A 20,289-nucleotide genomic window follows, 5' to 3' on the forward strand; every position below is an offset into this window, starting at 1 on the left:
CTCACCCCCTCCCCTTATATCTCCATCTCACCCCTCCCCTTATATCTCTATCTCACCCCCTCCCCCTATATCTCTATCTCACCCCCTCCCCTTATATCTCCATCTTACCCCTCCCCTTATATCTCTATCTCACCCCCTCCCCCTATATCTCTATCTCACCCCCTCCCCTATACATCTATCTCACCCCCTCCCCTTATATCTCCATCTCACCCCTCCCCTTATATCTCTATCTCACCCCCTCCCCCTATACATCTATCACACCCCCTCCCCATATACATCTATCTCACCCCCTCCCCCTATACATCTATCTCACCCCCCCCCCCCCCCATATCTCTATCTCACCCCCTCCCCTTATATCTCTATCCCTCTCTGCTCTCTCCACTCCTTCTCGCCCCCCTCCCCCTATACATCTATCTCACCCCCTCCCCTTATATCTCTATCCTTCTCTGCTCTCTCCACTCCTTCTCTTCCCCCTCCAGGTGGAGTCTAAAACCAGCCCCCTGTTGATAACTGATGCCCTAGCAGGCCACGCCCACCAGCTGCAGGTGAGAGCCCAGGACGAAATCAACCCAGACAGCCAGTGGAGTGACTGGAGCCCCCTGCTGCAGGCTGGTCCATGGAGCGGTGAGAATACAAGTCTGTCCCAAATGGCACCCTATTCCCTATATATAGTGCACTACTTTAGATCAGGACCTTCCCAGCAAACCTGGAACATTCCCAGAACATTAGCTAAGATTCCCATTAAGTGATAGTTAGGGTTTTATCTAACATTAGAGGGATAACATCCCAAAAACATTAAAATAATGTTTTTGATCACATATACTGTATATATAGAAAAAAAGATCCTTGTAATGATTTCCTAATGTTCACCAGAATGTGAGCAAACCTAAATAGTCTCTATGAAAGTTCCCAGAACATTCGTTAGGTTGCAGACAAAGTTCTTACAACATAAAAACTGTCCAGTCATGCTGATGATGATACAATGTTTATATAAAACATTCACCTAATGTTGCAAGAACGTTCTCAGAACACATTCAGTCTGTTCTTATTAGGTTCTCAGAACACATTTAGTCTGTTCTTATTAGGTTCTCAGAACACATTCAGTCTGTTCTTATTAGGTTCTCAGAACACATTTAGTCTGTTCTTATTAGGTTCTCAGAACACATTCAGTCTGTTCTTATTAGGTTCTCAGAACACATTTAGTCTGTTCTTATTAGGTTCTCAGAACACATTCAGTCTGTTCTTATTAGGTTCTCAGAACACATTCAGTCTGTTCTTATTAGGTTCTCAGAATGTTTCATTAAGTTGTGGGAACATTGTGGGGATATTCTTTATGCACATTCTTTACTATGGAAACCTAGTTAGCGATCATATTTTTTTTACGATAGTCATACCTGGAGACATTTGTAATTTAACAAAGGGTCCACCACATTTTCTCCTATTTTTCTGCCTGTTCAGTCCAGGGTACATTGCGTACTGCTGCCCAGTGGCTCTCCAAATGACTTTGGCTGTGTCCCAATCCAAAGGCCTAGCTGATTGCTGCCTAGCTGGCAGTATCACTTGATAGCGCATTCCACCAAGCACGAGACGTTTGTTTACATTGTAGAGGAACTAGTGATAGCAATTCAGTGAACAACTATCCCAACATGGAAATATCACCAATAACAAGTAAACAAGTAATAGAATCCATCTCCTTATTACCTGTTAATGAATGAATCCTCTCACATATTGCTTGGTCTGCTGCTCCATCGTTGTGGACATGACACTGATATGTAGACTATGTGTGACATTTGAAATGTATGTAGATCAGTCCTTGACCAGTAATGTTCTGTACTATGTATTATGTCATGTTTCATGTTTCATGACCCCAGGAAGAGTAGTTGATGCTTTTGCAGCCGGCTAATGGGGATCCTAGTAAATACCAAATACCAAAACGTCAGGTAAGCTTGATACAGGCTACCATCGTTTAGGATAGCTAAGCTATTTTACCGTTTAGTAATGATTAATAGGCAGAATAGTTTGTGAAACTAATATTGCATCAGGCTGCTAATGTTGTTTCTTCTTCTGGTGTTTCACTGCGATGCTAATACTGACGTCATCTGAGCGCAACGTTTGTTTGTTGTTGAACACTGTTGAAACTCCGAAAGCTGAACGAGAGACCTCGGTTTATTATTTTTGTAAAGCTGACAGTGTTTTTATCTACTTGTATTTTATTTTGGATCCTGAGCCTCTTTTGGGCTAAATGCTGTGAATGCTGCTGTTTGTCCCGGGATCCTGCGACTCTGTTGGGCTAAATTACCGTGAATGCTGCTGTTTGTCCCGGGATCCTGCGACTCTGTTGGGCTAAATTACCGTGAATGCTGCTGTTTGTCCCGGGATCCTGCCAGATTCCACATAGGAGGAGAGACATGGAAGCACAGCTAGCCTAGCTGGCTCGGCGGCCTCAAATGGAGGTCGCTACTGAATGTTTCCAGCGCTGCAGGAGCTGTGTTTAATTTGCTTTGTTCCGGGACAATGTAGACCGCGCTGACTTTCAATGTAACAACTGCTTGGTTGCGGAGGACTACAGGGGCGACGGGTCTACTCTTAGCAAGCAGGTAGCTCACCTACACAAGCTACTGGGGAATCCACGCCCGCATACGTTTTGTTTTTCTTCCACCCCAGTAGTCGGACGTCGATCTGGTCTGGTGGACGTTTCACCGCCGTGTCGGCTCTCCACATCCTGCCGGTGCTCAACAGGGTTCCATCCCCGGAGGGGTCTCCCCCTTCCCTGGAGAACAGAGCTGATCTCGACCAACCAGCTATGGAGATGCGTCAATCTCCGTGGAAGTCGAAGAAAGCGTCCTCTGGCAACGGGGGTCTCCTTGGAGATGTTGAGTCTGACATAGACCAGAAACGGCTTTGCCGCCCTGGATCCAGAGGTTCCGGTGCCTTCTTACTTGGAGGCTTACCATTCAAGATCGGATCCGGAGGTACCTGCGTCTTCGTTCTCGGCGGCTCTGTCTCCCTCTACGGTGGCTTCTACCTTGGGTTCAGATCCTCGGAGGTCCCACCCTCACCAGACTGTGAGGCTGCCTGAGAGACCGGCCCATTCAACATCACCAGCTGTCATCATAGGCAGCTCTATGGTGAGAAACATCTCGGTCCCCAAGGCGAAAACCCTGTTCTACCCAGGAGCATGAGGACAGGATACCACAAGGCTGCTTCCTACTGTTCTACCCAGGAGTACAGGACATCACAAGGCTGCTTCCTACTGTTCTACCCAGGAGTACAGGACATCACAAGGCTGCTTCCTACTGTTCTACCCAGGAGTACAGGACATCACAAGGCTGCTTCCTACTGTTCTACCCAGGAGTACAGGACATCACAAGGCTGCTTCCTACTGTTCTACCCAGGAGTACAGGACATCACAAGGCTGCTTCCTACTGTTCTACCCAGGAGTACAGGACATCACAAGGCTGCTTCCTACTGTTCTACCCAGGAGTACAGGACATCACAAGGCTGCTTCCTACTGTTCTACCCAGGAGTACAGGACATCACAAGGCTGCTTCCTACTGTTCTACCCAGGAGTACAGGACATCACAAGGCTGCTTCCTACTGTTCTACCCAGGAGTACAGGACATCACAAGGCTGCTTCCTACTGTTCTACCCAGGAGTACAGGACATCACAAGGCTGCTTCCTACTGTTCTACCCAGGAGTACAGGACATCACAATGCTGCTTCCTACTGTTCTACCCAGGAGTACAGGACATCACAAGGCTGCTTCCTACTGTTCTACCCAGGAGTACAGGACATCACAAGGCTGCTTCCTACTGTTCTACCCAGGAGTACAGGACATCACAAGGCTGCTTCCTACTGTTCTACCCAGGAGTACAGGACATCACAAGGCTGCTTCCTACTGTTCTACCCAGGAGTACAGGACATCACAAGACTGCTTCCTACTGTTCTACCCAGGAGTACAGGACATCACAAGGCTGCTTCCTACTGTTCTACCCAGGAGTACAGGACATCACAAGGCTGCTTCCTACTGTTCTACCCAGGAGTACAGGACATCACAAGGCTGCTTCCTACTGTTCTACCCAGGAGTACAGGACATCACAAGGCTGCTTCCTACTGTTCTACCCAGGAGTACAGGACATCACAAGACTGCTTCCTACTGTTCTACCCAGGAGTACAGGACATCACAAGGCTGCTTCCTACTGTTCTACCCAGGAGTACAGGACATCACAAGGCTGCTTCCTACTGTTCTACCCAGGAGTACAGGACATCACAAGGCTGCTTCCTACTGTTCTACCCAGGAGTACAGGACATCACAAGGCTGCTTCCTACTGTTCTACCCAGGAGTACAGGACATCACAAGGCTGCTTCCTACTGTTCTACCCAGGAGTACAGGACATCACAAGGCTGCTTCCTACTGTTCTACCCAGGAGTACAGGACATCACAAGGCTGCTTCCTACTGTTCTACCCAGGAGTACAGGACATCACAAGGCTGCTTCCTACTGTTCTACCCAGGAGTACAGGACATCACAAGGCTGCTTCCTACTGTTCTACCCAGGAGTACAGGACATCACAAGGCTGCTTCCTACTGTTCTACCCAGGAGTACAGGACATCACAAGGCTGCTTCCTACTGTTCTACCCAGGAGTACAGGACATCACAAGGCTGCTTCCTACTGTTCTACCCAGGAGTACAGGACATCACAAGGCTGCTTCCTACTGTTCTACCCAGGAGTACAGGACATCACAAGGCTGCTTCCTACTGTTCTACCCAGGAGTACAGGACATCACAAGGCTGCTTCCTACTGTTCTACCCAGGAGTACAGGACATCACAAGGCTGCTTCCTACTGTTCTACCCAGGAGTACAGGACATCACAAGGCTGCTTCCTACTGTTCTACCCAGGAGTACAGGACATCACAAGGCTGCTTCCTACTGTTCTACCCAGGAGTACAGGACATCACAAGGCTGCTTCCTACTGTTCTACCCAGGAGTACAGGACATCACAAGGCTGCTTCCTACTGTTCTACCCAGGAGTACAGGACATCACAAGGCTGCTTCCTACTGTTCTACCCAGGAGTACAGGACATCACAAGGCTGCTTCCTACTGTTCTACCCAGGAGTACAGGACATCACAAGGCTGCTTCCTACTGTTCTACCCAGGAGTACAGGACATCACAAGACTGCTTCCTACTGTTCTACCCAGGAGTACAGGACATCACAAGGCTGCTTCCTACTGTTCTACCTAGGAGTACAGGACATCACAAGGCTGCTTCCTACTGTTCTACCCAGGAGTACAGGACATCACAAGGCTGCTTCCTACTGTTCTACCCAGGAGTACAGGACATCACAAGGCTGCTTCCTACTGTTCTACCCAGGAGTACAGGACATCACAAGGCTGCTTCCTACTGTTCTACCCAGGAGTACAGGACATCACAAGGCTGCTTCCTACTGTTCTACCCAGGAGTACAGGACATCACAAGACTGCTTCCTACTGTTCTACCCAGGAACACGAGTACAGGACATCACAAGGCTGCTTCCTACTGTTCTACCCAGGAGTACAGGACATCACAAGACTGCTTCCTACTGTTCTACCCAGGAGTACAGGACATCACAAGGCTGCTTCCTACTGTTCTACCCAGGAGTACAGGACATCACAAGACTGCTTCCTACTGTTCTACCCAGGAGTACAGGACATCACAAGGCTGCTTCCTACTGTTCTACCCAGGAGTACAGGACATCACAAGGCTGCTACCTACTGTTCTACCCAGGAGTACAGGACATCACAAGGCTGCTTCCTACTGTTCTACCCAGGAGTACAGGACATCACAAGACTGCTTCCTACTGTTCTACCCAGGAGTACAGGACATCACAAGGCTGCTTCCTACTGTTCTACCCAGGAGTACAGGACATCACAAGACTGCTTCCTACTGTTCTACCCAGGAGTACAGGACATCACAAGGCTGCTTCCTACTGTTCTACCCAGGAGTACAGGACATCACAAGGCTGCTTCCTACTGTTCTACCCAGGAGTACAGGACATCACAAGGCTGCTTCCTACTGTTCTACCCAGGAGTACAGGACATCACAAGGCTGCTTCCTACTGTTCTACCCAGGAGTACAGGACATCACAAGGCTGCTTCCTACTGTTCTACCCAGGAGTACAGGACATCACAAGGCTGCTTCCTACTGTTCTACCCAGGAGTACAGGACATCACAAGGCTGCTTCCTACTGTTCTACCCAGGAGTACAGGACATCACAAGGCTGCTTCCTACTGTTCTACCCAGGAGTACAGGACATCACAAGGCTGCTTCCTACTGTTCTACCCAGGAGTACAGGACATCACAAGGCTGCTTCCTACTGTTCTACCCAGGAGTACAGGACATCACAAGGCTGCTTCCTACTGTTCTACCCAGGAGTACAGGACATCACAAGACTGCTTCCTACTGTTCTACCCAGGAGTACAGGACATCACAAGACTGCTTCCTACTGTTCTACCCAGGAGTACAGGACATCACAAGGCTGCTTCCTACTGTTCTACCCAGGAGTACAGGACATCACAAGACTGCTTCCTACTTTTCTACCCAGGAGTACAGGACATCACAAGGCTGCTTCCTACTGTTCTACCCAGGAGTACAGGACATCACAAGGCTGCTTCCTACTGTTCTACCCAGGAGTACAGGACATCACAAGGCTGCTTCCTACTGTTCTACCCAGGAGTACAGGACATCACAAGGCTGCTTCCTACTGTTCTACCCAGGAGTACAGGACATCACAAGGCTGCTTCCTACTGTTCTACCCAGGAGTACAGGACATCACAAGGCTGCTTCCTACTGTTCTACCCAGGAGTACAGGACATCACAAGGCTGCTTCCTACTGTTCTACCCAGGAGTACAGGACATCACAAGGCTGCTTCCTACTGTTCTACCCAGGAGTACAGGACATCACAAGGCTGCTTCCTACTGTTCTACCCAGGAGTACAGGACATCACAAGGCTGCTTCCTACTGTTCTACCCAGGAGTACAGGACATCACAAGGCTGCTTCCTACTGTTCTACCCAGGAGTACAGGACATCACAAGGCTGCTTCCTACTGTTCTACCCAGGAGTACAGGACATCACAAGGCTGCTTCCTACTGTTCTACCCAGGAGTACAGGACATCACAAGGCTGCTTCCTACTGTTCTACCCAGGAGTACAGGACATCACAAGGCTGCTTCCTACTGTTCTACCCAGGAGTACAGGACATCACAAGGCTGCTTCCTACTGTTCTACCCAGGAGTACAGGACATCACAAGGCTGCTTCCTACTGTTCTACCCAGGAGTACAGGACATCACAAGGCTGCTTCCTACTGTTCTACCCAGGAGTACAGGACATCACAAGGCTGCTTCCTACTGTTCTACCCAGGAGTACAGGACATCACAAGGCTGCTTCCTACTGTTCTACCCAGGAGTACAGGACATCACAAGGCTGCTTCCTACTGTTCTACCCAGGAGTACAGGACATCACAAGGCTGCTTCCTACTGTTCTACCCAGGAGTACAGGACATCACAAGGCTGCTTCCTACTGTTCTACCCAGGAGTACAGGACATCACAAGGCTGCTTCCTACTGTTCTACCCAGGAGTACAGGACATCACAAGGCTGCTTCCTACTGTTCTACCCAGGAGTACAGGACATCACAAGACTGATTCCTACTGTTCTACCCAGGAGTACAGGACATCACAAGGCTGCTTCCTACTGTTCTACCCAGGAGTACAGGACATCACAAGGCTGCTTCCTACTGTTCTACCCAGGAGTACAGGACATCACAAGGCTGCTTCCTACTGTTCTACCCAGGAGTACAGGACATCACAAGGCTGCTTCCTACTGTTCTACCCAGGAGTACAGGACATCACAAGGCTGCTTCCTACTGTTCTACCCAGGAGTACAGGACATCACAAGGCTGCTTCCTACTGTTCTACCCAGGAGTACAGGACATCACAAGGCTGCTTCCTACTGTTCTACCCAGGAGTACAGGACATCACAAGGCTGCTTCCTACTGTTCTACCCAGGAGTACAGGACATCACAAGGCTGCTTCCTACTGTTCTACCCAGGAGTACAGGACATCACAAGGCTGCTTCCTACTGTTCTACCCAGGAGTACAGGACATCACAAGGCTGCTTCCTACTGTTCTACCCAGGAGTACAGGACATCACAAGGCTGCTTCCTACTGTTCTACCCAGGAGTACAGGACATCACAAGGCTGCTTCCTACTGTTCTACCACAGATGGCGGGAGCTGACACTGTCGTAGTCCATGTGGGGTTAAACGACAGCATGAGAGCTCGCTCGGAACATCTTAAAATTAATTTGAACGAACTGATTTTAGCATTGAAAGACTCCAAAAAACAGACTTTCAGGTCCAGTTCCATCGTTGGGCCGCGGGTGTGAACGATACAGCAGACAGCTGGCATTACACATCTGGCTGAAAGACTACTGTACCTCTGCTGGAGTCACTTTTATTGATAACTTTGACACCTTCTGGAAACAGAAGATACTCTACAGGAATGACTGAGTCCATGCAAATCATATTGGCTCCAGGACTCTGTCCACGCATTTCAAGGCTGAGTTGAAACAATGACTTATCAATGACCCAAGACCAGCTCAGTTAATCCAGAGCATCAACATGTGTGGGTTCGATTACAAGCTCAAAATGTCCAGAAACAAATAACTTTCTTCTGAACTCATCAGTCTATTCTTGTAATGAAGTAATGAAGGCTATTCCATGCGAGAAATGCAAGAGGTTGATAGAGAGACTGATGTATATAGAGACTGATGTATAGAGAGACTGAGTATATATAGAGACTGATGTATAGAGAGACTGATGTATAGAGAGACTGATGTATATAGAGAGACTGATGTATATAGAGAGACTGATGTATATAGAGAGACTGATTTATAGAGAGACTGAAGTATATAGAGACTGATTTATAGAGAGACTGAAGTATATAGCGACTGATGTATATAGAGACTGATGTATAGAGAGAGACTGATGTATATAGAGAAACTGAAGATCTCGTACAATGCTGTGTACTACTCCCTTCACAGAACAGCGCAAACTGTCTCTAACCAGAATAGAAAGAGGAGTGGGAGGCCCCGGTGCACAACTGATTAAGAGGACAAGTACATGAGGACAAGTCCTCAACTGGCAGCTTCATTAAATAGTACCCGCAAAACACCAGTCTCAACATCAACAGTGAAAAGGCGACTCCGGGATGCTGGCCTTCTAGGCAGAGTTCCTCTGTCCAGTGTCTGTGTTCTTTTGCCCATCTTAATCTCTTCTTTTTATTGGCCAGTCTGAGATATGGCTTTTTCTTTGCAACTCTGCCTAGAAGGCCAGCATCCCGGAGTCGCCTGTTCACTGTTGACGTTGAGACTGGTGTTTTGCGGGTACTATTTAATGAAGCTGCCAATAAATGTTTTAGGAATATCTAAAGAACGTAAAACATATGTTTTGGGAACGTTCTTCTAACATCAGTTGAATGTTTTTTGGACCCTAAAATAAAGATTGTATAATCATCCACACAACTGGACAGTTGATCTTTTGTGATGTTCCCACAATGTTCCCACCAGACTGTTCCCACAATGTTCCCACCAGACTGTTCCCACAATGTTCCCACCAGACTGTTCCCACAATGTTCCCACCAGACTGTTCCCACAATGTTCCCACCAGACTGTCCCCACAATGTTCCCACCAGACTGTTCCCACAATGTTCCCACCAGACTGTTCCCACAATGTTCCCACCAGACTGTTCCCACAATGTTCCCACCAGACTGTTCCCACAATGTTCCCACCAGACTGTTCCCACAATGTTCCCACCAGACTGTTCCCACAATGTTCCCACCAGACTGTTCCCACAATGTTCCCACCAGACTGTTCCCACAATGTTCCCACCAGACTGTTCCCACAATGTTCCCACCAGACTGTCCCCACAATGTTCCCACCAGACTGTCCCCACAATGTTCCCACCAGACTGTTCCCACAATGTTCCCACCAGACTGTTCCCACAATGTTCCCACCAGACTGTTCCCACAATGTTCCCACCAGACTGTTCCCACAATGTTCCCACCAGACTGTCCCCACAATGTTCCCACCAGACTGTTCCCACAATGTTCCCACCAGACTGTCCCCACAATGTTCCCACCAGACTGTTCCCACAATGTTCCCACCAGACTGTTCCCACAATGTTCCCACCAGACTGTTCCCACAATGTTCCCACCAGACTGTCCCCACAATGTTCCCACCAGACTGTTCCCACAATGTTCCCACCAGACTGTCCCCACAATGTTCCCACCAGACTGTCCCCACAATGTTCCCACCAGACTGTCCCCACAATGTTCCCACCAGACTGTCCCCACAATGTTCCCACCAGACTGTCCCCACAATGTTCCCACCAGACTGTTCCCACAATGTTCCCACCAGACTGTTCCCACAATGTTCCCACTAGACTGTTCCCACAATGTTCCCACCAGACTGTCCACACAATGTTCCCACAAGACTGTTCCCACAATGTTCCCACCAGACTGTCCCCACAATGTTCCCACCAGACTGTCCCCACAATGTTCCCACCAGACTGTCCCCACAATGTTCCCACTAGACTGTCCCCAGAATGTTCCCACCAGACTGTTCCCACAATGTTCCCACCAGACTGTTCCCACAATGTTCCCACCAGACTGTTCCCACAATGTTCCCACCAGACTGTTCCCACAATGTTCCCACCAGACTGTTCCCACAATGTTCCCACCAGACTGTTCCCACAATGTTCCCACCAGACTGTTCCCACAATGTTCCCACCAGACTGTCCCCACAATGTTCCCACCAGACTGTCCCCACAATGTTCCCACCAGACTGTTCCCACAATGTTCCCACCAGACTGTTCCCACAATGTTCCCACCAGACTGTTCCCACAATGTTCCCACCAGACTGTTCCCACAATGTTCCCACCAGACTGTCCCCACAATGTTCCCACCAGACTGTTCCCACAATGTTCCCACCAGACTGTCCCCACAATGTTCCCACCAGACTGTTCCCACAATGTTCCCACCAGACTGTTCCCACAATGTTCCCACCAGACTGTTCCCACAATGTTCCCACCAGACTGTCCCCACAATGTTCCCACCAGACTGTTCCCACAATGTTCCCACCAGACTGTCCCCACAATGTTCCCACCAGACTGTCCCCACAATGTTCCCACCAGACTGTCCCCACAATGTTCCCACCAGACTGTCCCCACAATGTTCCCACCAGACTGTCCCCACAATGTTCCCACCAGACTGTTCCCACAATGTTCCCACCAGACTGTTCCCACAATGTTCCCACTAGACTGTTCCCACAATGTTCCCACCAGACTGTCCACACAATGTTCCCACAAGACTGTTCCCACAATGTTCCCACCAGACTGTCCCCACAATGTTCCCACCAGACTGTCCCCACAATGTTCCCACCAGACTGTCCCCACAATGTTCCCACTAGACTGTCCCCAGAATGTTCCCACCAGACTGTTCCCACAATGTTCCCACCAGACTGTTCCCACAATGTTCCCACCAGACTGTTCCCACAATGTTCCCACCAGACTGTTCCCACAATGTTCCCACCAGACTGTCCCCACAATGTTCCCACCAGACTGTTCCCACAATGTTCCCACCAGACTGTTCCCACAATGTTCCCACCAGACTGTCCACACAATGTTCCCACCAGACTGTCCCCACAATGTTCCCACCAGACTGTTCCCACAATGTTCCCACCAGACTGTTCCCACAACTTAATGAAACATTCTGAGAACCTAATAAGAACAGACTAAATGTGTTCTGAGAACGTTCTTGCAACATTAGGTGAATGTTTTATATAAACATTGTATTATCAGTTTTTTGTGTTATGAGAACATTGTCTGCAACCTAACGAATGTTCTGGGAACTCTCACAGAAGCAGTGTTGGTTTGCTGGGCTGCATGGATATTTGTTTTTAGACATTGTGAACTGTGGACAACTGGACCTTTATTAAACCCAGCACAGAGTTTGAATAGACTCTACTTTCTCACTACAGTTACTCGGTCTGAGGTGTTGTGAACAGGTCTTTGTAAATCCTACAGGTAGTACTGCCGAGCCTACTGAAGAAACGTTCCCTGTCGACTACAACGACACGGACGCAGACCCCTCTACAGCCAACACCAAGTCAGAGGGTAAGTAGGCCCTGTCTGAGCCAGAACGTACCGTAGAGCAGGAGTCTCTCCTGTTTCTGTAGTAGTTAGCCTTGTCTGAGCCAGAACGTCACATACCTGTAGAGCAGGAGTCTCTCTCCTGTTTCTGTAGTAGTTAGCCCTGTCTGAGCCAGAACGTACCGTAGAGCAGGAGTCTCTCCTGTTTCTGTAGTAGTTAGCCCTGTCTAAGCCAGAACGTACCGTAGAGCAGGAGTCTCCTGTTTCTGTAGTAGTTAGCCCTGTCTGAGCCAGAACGTACCGTAGAGCAGGAGTCTCCTGTTTCTGTAGTAGTTAGCCCTGTCTGAGCCAGAACGTACCGTAGAGCAGGAGTCTCTCCTGTTTCTGTAGTAGTTAGCCCTGTCTGAGCCAGAACGTCCCGTAGAGCAGGAGTCTCTCTCCTGTTTCTGTAGTAGTTAGCCTTGTCTGAGCCAGAACGTACCGTAGAGCAGGAGTCTCTCTCCTGTTTCTGTAGTAGTTAGCCCTGTCTGATCCAGAACGTCCCGTAGAGCAGGAGTCTCTCTCCTGTTTCTGTAGTAGTTAGCCTTGTCTGAGCCAGAACGTACCGTAGAGCAGGAGTCTCTCCTGTTTCTGTAGTAGTTAGCCCTATCTGAGCCAGAACGTACCGTAGAGCAGGAGTCTCTCCTGTTTCTGTAGTAGTTAGCCTTGTCTGAGCCAGAACGTCCCGTAGAGCAGGAGTCTCTCCTGTTTCTGTAGTAGTTAGCCCTGTCTGAGCCAGAACGTCACATACCTGTAGAGCAGGAGTCTCTCCTGTTTCTGTAGTAGTTAGCCTTGTCTGAGCCAGAACGTCCCGTAGAGCAGGAGTCTCTCCTGTTTCTGTAGTAGTTAGCCCTGTCTGAGCCAGAACATCCCGTAGAGCAGGAGTCTCTCTCCTGTTTCTGTAGTAGTTAGCCTTGTCTGAGCCAGAACGTACCGTAGAGCAGGAGTCTCTCCTGTTTCTGTAGTAGTTAGCCCTGTCTGAGCCAGAACATCCCGTAGAGCAGGAGTCTCTCTCCTGTTTCTGTAGTAGTTAGCCTTGTCTGAGCCAGAACGTCCCGTAGAGCAGGAGTCTCTCCTGTTTCTGTAGTAGTTAGCCTTGTCTGAGCCAGAACGTCCCGTAGAGCAGGAGTCTCTCCTGTTTCTGTAGTAGTTAGCCTTGTCTGAGCCAGAACGGCCCGTAGAGCAGGAGTCTCTCCTGTTTCTGTAGTAGTTAGCCCTGTCTGAGCCAGAACGTCCCGTAGAGCAGGAGTCTCCTGTTTCTGTAGTAGTTAGCCCTGTCTGAGCCAGAAAGTACCGTAGAGCAGGAGTCTCTCCTGTTTCTGTAGTAGTTAGCCTTGTCTGAGCCAGAACGTACCGTAGAGCAGGAGTCTCTCTCCTGTTTCTGTAGTAGTTAGCGCTGTCTGAGCCAGAACGTCCCGTAGAGCAGGAGTCTCTCTCCTGTTTCTGTAGTAGTTAGCCTTGTCTGAGCCAGAACGTCCCGTAGAGCAGGAGTCTCTCCTGTTTCTGTAGTAGTTAGCCCTATCTGAGCCAGAACGTCCCGTAGAGCAGGAGTCTCTCCTGTTTCTGTAGTAGTTAGCCTTGTCTGAGCCAGAACGTCCCGTAGAGCAGAAGTCTCTCTCCTGTTTCTGTAGTAGTTAGCCCTGTCTGAGCCAGAACGTCCCGTAGAGCAGGAGTCTCTCCTGTTTCTGTAGTAGTTAGCCCTGTCTGAGCCAGAACGGCCCGTAGAGCAGGAGTCTCTCTCCTGTTTCTGTAGTAGTTAGCCTTGTCTGAGCCAGAACGTCCCGTAGAGCAGGAGTCTCTCTCCTGTTTCTGTAGTAGTTATCCTTGTCTGAGCCAGAACGTCACATACCTGTAGAGCGGGAGTCTCTCTCCTGTTTCTGTAGTAGTTAGCCCTGTCTGAGCCAGAACGTACCGTAGAGCAGGAGTCTCTCCTGTTTCTGTAGTAGTTAGCCTTGTCTGAGCCAGAACGTCCCGTAGAGCAGGAGTCTCTCTCCTGTTTCTGTAGTAGTTAGCCTTGTCTGAGCCAGAACGTCACATACCTGTAGAGCGGGAGTCTCTCTCCTGTTTCTGTAGTAGTTAGCCCTGTCTGAGCCAGAACGTACTGTAGAGCAGGAGTCTCTCTCCTGTTTCTGTAGTAGTTAGCCTTGTCTGAGCCAGAACGTCACATACCTGTAGAGCGGGAGTCTCTCTCCTGTTTCTGTAGTAGTTAGCCCTGTCTGAGCCAGAACGTACCGTAGAGCAGGAGTCTCTCCTGTTTCTGTAGTAGTTAGCCCTGTCTGAGCCAGAACGTCCCGTAGAGCAGGAGTCTCTCTCCTGTTTCTGTAGTAGTTAGCCTTGTCTGAGCCAGAACGTCACATACCTGTAGAGCGGGAGTCTCTCTCCTGTTTCTGTAGTAGTTAGCCCTGTCTGAGCCAGAACGTACTGTAGAGCAGGAGTCTCTCTCCTGTTTCTGTAGTAGTTAGCCTTGTCTGAGCCAGAACGTACCGTAGAGCAGGAGTCTCTCCTGTTTCTGTAGTAGTTAGCCTTGTCTGAGCCAGAACGTCACATACCTGTAGAGCAGGAGTCTCTCCCCTGTTTCTGTAGTAGTTAGCCTTGTCTGAGCCAGAACGTCACATACCTGTAGAGCAGGAGTCTCTCCTGTTTCTGTAGTAGTTAGCCTTGTCTGAGCCAGAACGTCACATACCTGTAGAGCGGGAGTCTCTCTCCTGTTTCTGTAGTAGTTAGCCTTGTCTGAGCCAGAACGTCCCGTAGAGCAGGAGTCTCTACTGTTTCTGTAGTAGTTAGCCCTGTCTGAGCCAGAACGTACCGTAGAGCAGGAGTCTCTCCTGTTTCTGTAGTAGTTAGCCCTGTCTGAGCCAGAACGTCCCGTAGAGCAGGAGTCTCTCCTGTTTCTGTAGTAGTTAGCCTTGTCAGAGCCAGAACGTACCGTAGAGCAGGAGTCTCCCCTGTTTCTGTAGTAGTTAGCCTTGTCTGAACCAGAACGTCCCGTAGAGCAGGAGTCTCTCCTGTTTCTGTAGTAGTTAGCCTTGTCTGAGCCAGAACGTCACATACCTGTAGAGCGGGAGTCTCTCTCCTGTTTCTGTAGTAGTTAGCCCTGTCTGAGCCAGAACGTACTGTAGAGCAGGAGTCTCTCTCCTGTTTCTGTAGTAGTTAGCCTTGTCTGAGCCAGAACGTACCGTAGAGCAGGAGTCTCTCCTGTTTCTGTAGTAGTTAGCCTTGTCTGAGCCAGAACGTCACATACCTGTAGAGCAGGAGTCTCTCCCCTGTTTCTGTAGTAGTTAGCCCTGTCTGAGCCAGAACGTACCGTAGAGCAGGAGTCTCTCCTGTTTCTGTAGTAGTTAGCCCTGTCTGAGCCAGAACGTCACATACCTGTAGAGCAGGAGTCTCTCCTGTTTCTGTAGTAGTTAGCCTTGTCTGAGCCAGAACGTCACATACCTGTAGAGCGGGAGTCTCTCTCCTGTTTCTGTAGTAGTTAGCCTTGTCTGAGCCAGAACGTCCCGTAGAGCAGGAGTCTCTACTGTTTCTGTAGTAGTTAGCCCTGTCTGAGCCAGAACGTACCGTAGAGCAGGAGTCTCTCCTGTTTCTGTAGTAGTTAGCCCTGTCTGAGCCAGAACGTCCCGTAGAGCAGGAGTCTCTCCTGTTTCTGTAGTAGTTAGCCTTGTCTGAACCAGAACGTCCCGTAGAGCAGGAGTCTCTCCTGTTTCTGTAGTAGTTAGCCTTGTCTGAGCCAGAACGTACCGTAGAGCAGGAGTCTCTCCTGTTTCTGTAGTAGTTAGCCTTGTCTGAGCCAGAACGTACCGTAGAGCAGGAGTCTCTCCTGTTTCTGTAGTAGTTATCCTTGTCTGAGCCAGAACGTACCGTAGAGCAGGAGTCTCTCCTGTTTCTGTAGTAGTTAGCCTTGTCTGAGCCAGAACGTACTGTAGAGCAGGAGTCTCTCTCCTGTTTCTGTAGTAGTTAGCCTTGTCTGAGCCAGAACGTACCGTAGAGCAGGAGTCTCTCCTGTTTCTGTAGTAGTTATCCTTGTCTGAGCCAGAACGTACCGTAGAGCAGGAGTCTCTCCCCTGTTTCTGTAGTAGTTAGCCCTGTCTGAGCCAGAACGTACCGTAGAGCAGGAGTCTCTCCTGTTTCTGTAGTAGTTAGCCTTGTCTGAGCCAGAACGTCCCGTAGAGCAGGAGTCTCTCCCCTGTTTCTGTAGCAGTTAGCCTTGTCTGAGCCAGAACGTCACATACCTGTAGAGCAGGAGTCTCTCCTGTTTCTGTAGTAGTTAGCCCTGTCTGAGCCAGAACGTTCCGTAGAGCAGGAGTCTCTCTCCTCTTGCTGTAGCAGGACACTAGTCTATCTCCTGGACTGGACACTAGTCTATCTCCTGTTGTCTTGTCTGAGCCAGGGCAGCTTGATGTACAGTACACCCCCTGAACAGGACACTAGTCAGATAGCCTGGTCTGAACCAGGGCAGCGTGATGTACTTCGTTGCTCCTCTTTCTACCTGCTGGATTCTCTTTCTGTTTTCCATGGCAGAGAGTGCTGAGTTGGCAGAGCGGGGAAGAATGAAGGAGGGAGGGAGGGAGAGCGAAGGAGAGAGAGGGAGAGAGAGAGCGAAGGAGAGAGAGCGCGAAGGAGAGAGAGAGAGCGAGAGGGAGAGAGAGCGCGAAGGAGAGAGAGAGACAGAGAGAGAGAGCGAAGGAGAGAGAGAGGGAGAGAGAGCGCGAAGGAGAGAGAGAGAGAGAGCGAAGGAGAGAGAGCGAAGGAGAGAGAGCGAGGGAGAGAGAGTGCGAAGGAGAGAGAGAGGGAGAGAGAGCGCGAAGGAGAGAGAGAGAGAGAGCGAAGGAGAGAGAGCGAAGGAGAGAGAGCGAAGGAGAGAGAGCGAGGGAGAGAGAGTGCGAAGGAGAGAGAGAGGGAGAGAGAGCGCGAAGGAGAGAGAGCGAAGGAGAGAGAGCGAGAGGGAGAGAGAGCGCGAAGGAGAGAGAGAGGGAGAGAGAGCGCGAAGGAGAGGGAGAGAGAGCGCGAAGGAGAGAGAGAGAGAGAGCGAAGGAGAGAGAGCGAAGGAGAGAGAGCGAGGGAGAGAGAGTGCGAAGGAGAGTGCGAAGGAGAGTGCGAAGGAGAGTGCGAAGGAGAGTGCGAAGGAGAGTGCGAAGGAGAGTGCGAAGGAGAGTGCGAAGGAGAGTGCGAAGGAGAGTGCGAAGGAGAGTGCGAAGGAGAGTGCGAAGGAGAGTGCGAAGGAGAGAGAGAAGTAGAGAGAGAGAGAGAGCGCGAAGGAGAGAGAGAGGGAGAGAGAGCGAAGGAGAGAGAGCGAGGGAGAGAGAGCGAGGGAGAGAGCGCGAAGGAGAGAGCGCGAAGGAGAGAGAGCGAAGGAGAGAGAGCGAAGGAGAGAGCGCGAAAGAGAGCGCGAAGGAGAGAGCGCGAAGGAGAGAGCGCGAAGGAGAGAGCGCGAAGGAGAGAGCGCGAAGGAGAGAGCGCGAAGGAGAGAGCGCGAAGGAGAGAGCGCGAAGGAGAGAGCGAAGGAGAGAGCGAAGGAGAGAGAGAAGGAGAGAGAGAAGGAGAGAGTGCAAATGAGAGAGAGAAGGAGAGAGTGCAAATGAGAGAGTGCAAAGGAGAGAGAGGGAAGGAGAGAGAGAGAGGGAAGGAGAGAGCGAAGGAGAGAGAGAGAGAGAGAGCGAGGGAGAGAGAGAGAGCGAGGGAGAGAGAGAGCGCGAAGGAGAGAGAGAGGGAGAGAGAGCGCGAAGGAGAGAGAGAGAGAGAGCGAAGGAGAGAGAGCGAGGGAGAGAGAGTGCGAAGGAGAGTGCGAAGGAGAGTGCGAAGGAGAGTGCAAAGGAGAGTGCGAAGGAGAGAGAGCGAGAGGGAGAGAGAGCGCGAAGGAGAGAGAGAGGGAGAGAGAGCGCGAAGGAGAGAGAGAGAGAGAGCGAAGGAGAGAGAGCGAAGGAGAGAGAGCGAAGGAGAGAGAGTGCGAAGGAGAGTGCGAAGGAGAGTGCGAAGGAGAGTGCGAAGGAGAGTGCGAAGGAGAGTGCGAAGGAGAGTGCGAAGGAGAGTGCGAAGTAGAGAGAGAGAGAGAGCGCGAAGGAGAGAGAGAGGGAGAGAGAGCGAAGGAGAGAGAGCGAGGGAGAGAGAGCGAAGGAGAGAGAGCGAGGGAGAGAGCGCGAAGGAGAGAGAGCGAGGGAGAGAGCGCGAAGGAGAGAGCGCGAAGGAGAGAGCGCGAAGGAGAGAGCGCGAAGGAGAGAGCGCGAAGGAGAGAGAGCGAAGGAGAGAGAGCGAAGGAGAGAGCGCGAAAGAGAGCGCGAAGGAGAGAGCACGAAGGAGAGAGAGCGAAGGAGAGAGAGAAGGAGAGAGTGCAAATGAGAGAGAGAAGGAGAGAGTGCAAATGAGAGAGTGCAAAGGAGAGAGAGGGAAGGAGAGAGAAAGAGGGAAGGAGAGAGCGAAGGAGAGAGAGAGAGAGAGAGAGAGAGCGAGGGAGAGAGAGAGCGCGAAGGAGAGAGAGAGGGAGAGAGCGAAGGAGAGAGAGAGCGAGAGAGAGAGAGAGGGAAGGAGAGAGCGAGAAGGAGAGAGAGAGATGGAGAGAGAGAGAAGGAGAGAGAGAGAGGGAAGGAGAGAGGGAAGGAGGGAGAGAGAGAGGGAGAGAGCGAAGGAGAGAGAGAGCGAGAGAGAGAGAGAGGGAAGGAGAGAGCGAGAAGGAGAGAGAGAGATGGAGAGAGAGAGAAGGAGAGAGAGGGAAGGAGAGGGAAGGAGGGAGAGAGAGAGGGAGAGAGCGAAGGAGAGAGAGAGAGGGAGAGAGCAAATGAGAGAGAGAGAGAGAGAGCGAAGGAGAGAGAGAGCGAAGGAGAGAGAGAGCGAAGGAGAGAGAGAGCGAAGGAGAGAGAGAGCGAAGGAGAGAGAGAGCGAAGGAGAGAGAGAGCGAAGGAGAGAGAGAGTGAAGGAGAGAGAGAGCTTTGATTAAATGTTTAGTATCAGATCTCTGCTGTCCTGCCAGATGTTTGTTTATCTGCTGTTGCCAGATGTCCTCCATCTTGTGGAAATACAGTTTTATTTTATTTCAGCACACAAACACTGTACAGAACAATACACAACTATGAAAATAAAAGGTTCAACTTCCACAGTCCACATATGGGTGTCTGTGTGTGTAGCTCTCAGTATATTCATGTTTGGGTGAACACTCTATTTGACTGGCATTACATGTGCTTCCCTCCAGAGGGAATGAATCTGAATGAAGAGACACATCATTCTTTATATATAGATCAGTCTCTCTATACATCAGTCTCTCTATATACATCAGTCTCTATATACATCAGTCTCTATATACTCAGTCTCTCTATACATCAGTCTCTCTATACATCAGTCTCTCTATACATCAGTCTCGCTATACATCAGTCTCTCTATACATCAGTCTCTCTATACATCAGTCTCTCTATACATCAGTCTCTATATACATCAGTCTCTCTATATACATCAGTCTCTCTATACATCAGTCTCTCTATACATCAGTCTCTATATACATCAGTCTCTCTATACATCAGTCTCTCTATACATCAGTCTCTCTATACATCAGTCTCTCTATATACATCAGTCTCTCTATATACATCAGTCTCTATATACATCAGTCTCTATATACATCAGTCTCTATATATAAATCAGTCTCTATATACATCAGTCTCTATATATAAATCAGTCTCTATATACATCAGTCTCTATATACATCAGTCTCTCTATACATCAGTCTCTATATACATCAGTCTCTATATACATCTCTATATACATCAGTCTCTATATACATCTCTCTATACATCAGTCTCTATATACATCTCTCTATATACATCAGTCTCTATATACATCAGTCTCTCTATACATCAGTCTATATACATCAGTCTCTCTATACATCAGTCTATATACATCAGTCTCTATATACATCAGTCTCTCTATACATCAGTCTCTATATACATCAGTCTCTCTATACATCAGTCTATATACATCAGTCTCTATATACATCAGTCTCTATATACATCAGTCTCTGTATACATCAGTCTCTCTATATACATCAGTCTCTATATACATCAGTCTCTATATACATCTCTATA

The 20,289-nt window shown here is 49.5% G+C and overlaps 1 protein-coding gene across 1 annotated transcript in view; it reads left to right on the forward strand.

Annotated features, from left to right (window-relative positions):
- il11ra (interleukin 11 receptor, alpha) overlaps window positions 1–20,289 on the forward strand; it is a 158,620-nt gene that overhangs the window by 121,112 nt on the left and 17,219 nt on the right. The window contains exons 8-9 of the mRNA XM_055944013.1: window positions 480–624; window positions 12,122–12,211. Of these exons, the coding sequence (XP_055799988.1) occupies window positions 480–624; window positions 12,122–12,211 (235 nt within the window). The remainder of the gene's footprint in view (window positions 1–479; window positions 625–12,121; window positions 12,212–20,289) is intronic.

Source organism: Salvelinus fontinalis, chromosome 2, assembly GCF_029448725.1.
Source record: "Salvelinus fontinalis isolate EN_2023a chromosome 2, ASM2944872v1, whole genome shotgun sequence".
Lineage (NCBI taxonomy): Eukaryota > Metazoa > Chordata > Actinopteri > Salmoniformes > Salmonidae > Salvelinus > Salvelinus fontinalis.